Genomic DNA, 5824 nt, shown 5'->3' with positions numbered 1-5824 from the left:
GTCGGTTAGGACATCTACTTTGTGCATGACTGTCACGATCGTCATACACAGAGGACCAAGGCGCAGCGTGGAATGCGAACATACTTTTAATTTGAATGATCACACGAACAAAACGATAACGTGACGTCCTTGGTTACAAACACTAACCATACACGGAACAAGATCCCACAACACACTGTGGAAAACAGGCTGCCTAAGTATGGTTCCCAATCAGAGACAACAAGCAACAGCTGATTCACGTTGCCTCTGATTGAGAACCACACCGGCCAACATAGAAACAAATGAACTAGATAAACACCCTAGCACACAAAACACATAGAAACCACACACCCTGGCTCAACATAACAGAGTCCCAGAGCCAGGGCGTGACAATGACACAAGTAACTTTTCCAACAATTGTTTACAGACAGATTATTTCACTTATAATTCACTGTATCACAATTCCAGTGGGTCAGAAGTTTACATATACTAAGTTGACTGTGCCTTTAAACAGCTTGGAAAATTCCAGAAAATGATGTCATGGCTTTAGAAGCTTCTGATAGGCTAATTGACATAATTTGAGTCAATTGGAGGTGTACCTGTGGATGTATTTCAAGGCCTACCTTCAAACTCAGTGCCTCTTTGCTTGACATGATGGGAAAATCAAAAGAAATCAGCCAAGACCTCAGAAAAATTATTGTAGACCTCCACAAGTCTGGTTCATCCTTGGGAGCAATTTCCAAACGCCTGAAGGTACCACGTTCATCTGTACAAATAATAGTACGCAAGTATAAACACCATGGGACCATGCAGCCGTCATACCGCTCAGGAAGGAGACGCGTTCTGTCTCCTAGAGATGAACGTACTTTGGTGCGAAAAGTGCAAATCAATCCCAGAACAACAGCAAAGGACCTTGTGAAGATGCTGGAGGAAACAGGTACAAACGTATCTATATCCACAGTAAAAACAAGTCCTATATTGACATAACCTGAAAGGCCGCTCAGCAAGGAAGAAGCCACTGCTCCAAAACCACCATAAAAAAGCCAGACTACAGTTTGCAACTGCACATGTGGACAAAGATCGTACTTTTTGGAGAAATGTCCTCTGGTCTGATGAAACAAAAATAGAACTGTTTGGCCATAATGACCATCATTATGTTTGTAGGAAAAAGGGGGCAGCTTGCAAGCCGAAGAACACCATCCCAACCGTGAAGCCCGGGGGTGGCAGCATCATGCTGTGGGGGTGCTCTGCTGCAGGAGGGACTGGTGCACTTCACAAATAGATGGCATCATGAGGAAGAAAAATGATGTGGATATATAGAAGCAACATCTCAAGACATCAGTCAGGAATTATTATTCTGACATTTCACATTCTTAAAATAAAGTGGTGATCCTAACTGACTTAAGACAGGGCATTTTTACTAGGATTAAATGTCAGGAATTGTGAAAAACTGAGTTTAAATGTATTTGGCTAAAGTGTATGTAAATTTCCGAATTGAACTGTATCACATCCTCCTCAAGACTGTTGGAGAAAATTCCATCCCCACAACTATCACCTGCAGAAAACTGACGTGAAATAAAAGTTATCTTTGTCTGGTCAAAGCTTGATATGAATGCAGGTGTGTTGTTTTTCCAAGCTTGTAATGAAGTAATTACACATTATCATTACTGTTAAATGTATTTGAGTTACTCACAAATGTTAAAAAGAACAAGGTGAACCAGCACAGCATGGTTAATGTTAGAGAGACAAGCTTACAATGCACTGAGGAAAGACCTTCATGCCATTTTGACTGTCTCCTTTTCATTCTCATACTAGCTCCTCCTCTAAACACAACACAACTCATTGTTCAGAGGATCTTCTGAAGTGAATGAATACCAGGAAGATAAATGCATTTTCAAATTATTTGGTTTCCATATTGATAATATTCTCTAATTTGTATGTAATAGAAGTTTCCCCTTTCATGCTAAATGTGTTTTTACTTACTGTAAGAACAGTTGTTACCACAATAATCTAATCTACAGACTCTCTGCTGCATGATAATGAACTGTGGTCAGCAAATGACCAACAAGCTAATCTAAAACAAGTCATTTATCAGTGTAGTATTTTTGTACATCCTCTCAGAGACTCTGTATCTCTGGGCATCCTTCAGGGCACAGTAGTAGAGAGCTGTCTCTGCCAGAGTTACTTGTTTTATCATGAGTGTAGTTGACGTTTGGGACATTGTAGATTCATATCGATGATTAGAGATATGGTCAACCCTATATCAATTATCAGTGTACTACTTTTTGTACATCCTCTCAGAGACTCTGTATCACCCTCAGTAGGAGTGTACTCCTCCTTGTTAGGAGTCACACTATCTCCAGATACCATTCCTGCAGAGGAAAAATAGATAATAAAAGTGATTGAAAGAAATTGCTTATTTTTTAAGACTTTTTGAAATCAACTTAATTACTCACATTTAAATGACTGCTTCATCAATATATGTTTTACTACCAATAACATAATTGAATAATCTGATTGGATGCAAGGAGTTCAAATGTTTAGGTACTGTAAGGGGGCTGTATATCCTGTTGTCACAGTGGGCCCCAGAGCACAGTAGTACACTGCAGAGTCAGGCAGCTTCAACCTCTGGATCGTCAAGGGGACTGATTTTGATGCTGATTTAAATGTAGTTAAATTGAGATGGGCATCATATCTCCCCTGGAATTCAATGGCATTATCTGATCCAAAGGTCAACCACTTCAGCATATACTTTGGGAAATCATTAGCTCCCTGCTTGTACCAGAACAGGTCTGGATTTGTATCCACAGTATCAAATTGACAGTCCAGTGTGACCGGTTCTCCCTCAGTAGCGATCACATCTCCTGGTGGCTGAGTGATTGACTCTTCTCTTCTGCATTCTGGAAAATAATGTAATACACATTTGCATTAGGGAGAAAAAATTATCAAGCAACATGATTGGGAGAATAAAAACATATAATATTAATAGTAGCAATAGGAATGGGAGCAAAGGCAGTAAACGAATAAGGAAAATATTATCATACCATAACAACATGCAGCAAGAACCAGTAAATTCCTCAGCCAGGGTTCCATACCTGCTACTGTGAGATCAGTGGGAGAAGAGTAATACCACTCTGATGTAACTAGACCATGATGAGACTATGAACTCCTTGTCTCCTCCTCTTTCTGTGTATCGTCAAACATTGAGAAGCTTGTGACATTGTCTGAACAACACTCTACCCTGAGTTTTTGTGCAGTGACTGAATCTCCTGTTGTCACAGTGGGCCTCAGAGCACAGTAGTACACAGCAGAGTCAGACAGCTGCAACCTCTGGATCATCAAGGGGACAGAGCTAGATGTGAAATTCAGCCTGGAACCAAACCTCTCTTTGAACTCATCACTATTGCTCCCTTCTGAATAACGATCTCTTCTCAGGACATACTGAGGAGAGTCCCTAGTTAACTGGATGTACCAGAAGAGATCAGGAGATGTAGTACTGCTAGTGTAGTTACAGCTGAGTGTTACCAGTCCTCCTTCAAGGGCAGTAACATGTCCACTCTGCTGGTCAACACCCTCTTCACCTCTGCAATCTGAAAAAAAATATTTGGGGTTTTATAATACATAACAGGCTGAGGTTCAGAGAATGAGAATGGAGAAAGGAGAAGCACTATACTGTACCAAAATAGCATGCAGCCAGGATAAGTACAGTATTCCTAATCCAATGTTCCATTATGATTCATGTATAGAGGAAGAATAGACTGTTATAGACTTTATGTTCCATCCACTGTAGCTGAGAAGTCTCATAATTGTTGCACTCTGCAGTAGGGGAGGAGCTTATGGTATATTCAGTTGTTAACTTGCCTTTCTCAGGTTTATTTAGTTTGATATAGTACATAATTATAAGATCACATTCTAAAAAAAATGGATATGTGGGAAGCATGAATAATCTCTTTTTTTAGAATGTTATTTTCTCCATGTCATTTGAAAGTTATAATTTTGCAGTTGTTTTGGGCCTTGGAGAAATATATTTTATGTTAGGGCCAAATTGAGCTCACCTGACAAATAAAATAAAATCATATATCCACACATCTGAGGATTTGTAACAGAATCAGGAAGAAGGCCACAGACCACAGAAGCCTGCTATGGACCAGTCCAATATAGACCTGTGCTATGCTGCCCAATACCACAATGAGTTATCTTTAAGATGCATTTAAAACAGTAGTCAAGTCAACTGATGATCGGTTTTATGATTCAAACCAATAATTGACACGGGATGCAACCATTATCTCCATCCCTGTCATCGCAGCGCACATTAACGTTAATGATGGGCAATGGCATCATCATGTATCCTATTATGCATTGGTTGTTGTCTCTCGAATTGGTCCATAAAATAAACCTCTCACTCCTGCCTGGAGTTAATCAAGTAGAAAACTGTCTACCTCATAATCCTGCTTCTCCTAATGTGTTTTATTATCTCGTGAAGGTGAACCTCTGAGGGCGCACTGTACTGTATCATATTAGACCGTCACTGGACAAGTGTAACATCAAGATTTACTAAAAGCGGCGGCCAGAATCCAGGGCAATCACCAGTGGTCGAGAAAGGGTGGGGGTGGGACCACTAACTTAACAGGACTGCGCACACCAGAACGCTGTAGTAGAGATCTTCTTCACAAATATCCAGCGTTTGGACGCAAAAGGATGGATTCTTTCAGATCGGGCTCCAGCATAGGACTGTCTCCCTCTCCCAGAGATCGACAATCATCCATGAGTTTTGATCAGGAGCACTCACAGCCGGGAACAATGGCCGGAGTTCAGGCGGGAACACTTGGCTTCCCATCTGAATCCTTGTGCGTAAAGTACGGGGAATTTTTAAAACACACCGCTGCCGCCGCAGCTGCGGCGGAGAGCAGCGGCGGGGAGCAGAGTCAGGATGATGACAGTGATGGCATTGGCAGGAGTGACATGGTGCTTTTTCCTGAGGAAAGGCTCATGGCATCAATGGCCAAATGTGACGCAGGTAAGAAACACAAAGAGCAGAAAGTGCTGCGGCTGAACATTAACGCCCGGGAGAGGAGGAGGATGCATGACCTGAACGACGCGCTCGATGAACTGAGGTCGGTGATCCCCTACGCACACAGCCCGTCCGTACGGAAGTTATCCAAAATAGCCACTTTGCTCCTCGCCAAAAACTACATCCTCATGCAGGCGCAAGCACTTGAAGAGATGAGAAGACTTGTCACTTATCTTAACCATGGACCCGGCGTTACCGCGGCGAATACATCTGGTGCACCCGGATTAGGGCTCTATGACCAGCCGACAGGATACCCGTTCTCTGCTGTGACTCCAGACCCTTTCCATAGCAATGCAAATCTCTTTAATAAACACTTCAACCATAAACCTTGAACAGTTGTGGCCGACGACACTAACAGGGGACTTCAAGTTTCGTGCACAAAACTGAATTGATGGGACCAGCGTGACTGACTGAGAAGTAACCACATTACCAAAATATGGATTCTTACTGTATATGATTATGTTATATATTTCATGGTGATTATGTATCGAAAATTGCTGTTGTTTTTGCAACACCAAACGAAATGCCAGCTCCATAACATGGTCAAAATGGTGAGGCTAATTTGACTTTAACAAATTACAATGCAAGTCCAGTCTATTTATTTGACCATTATGTAGGCCTTTATTAATTTCATTCAGTTTGATTCGATGATGTTCGATGAATAAATTGTATTGGTGATATAATAGAGATTTTATGGTCTATATTTTTGCATTATATTCTAAATCGTCTATGTACAACCACATGCCAAACGTGTTCCAACCAAATTGGACTGAA

General features: G+C 41.3%; 1 protein-coding gene across 1 annotated transcript; it reads left to right on the top strand.

The window, feature by feature from the left end:
* The first annotated feature begins 4498 nt into the window (after window positions 1–4498).
* Window positions 4499–5733, top strand: LOC121535195 (class E basic helix-loop-helix protein 22). The gene has a single exon (XM_041842013.2). The coding sequence runs from the start codon at window positions 4678–4680 to the stop codon at window positions 5380–5382; it is 705 nt and encodes a 234-aa protein (XP_041697947.1). The 5' UTR covers window positions 4499–4677; the 3' UTR covers window positions 5383–5733.
* The last annotated feature ends 91 nt before the right edge of the window (window positions 5734–5824 follow it).

The sequence above is a fragment of the Coregonus clupeaformis genome, chromosome 21 (assembly GCF_020615455.1).
Source record: "Coregonus clupeaformis isolate EN_2021a chromosome 21, ASM2061545v1, whole genome shotgun sequence".
Taxonomy (NCBI): Eukaryota; Metazoa; Chordata; class Actinopteri; order Salmoniformes; family Salmonidae; genus Coregonus; species Coregonus clupeaformis.
Note: the sequence above shows the minus strand (reverse complement) of the source record. Positions and strands in the feature narration are given on the sequence as shown.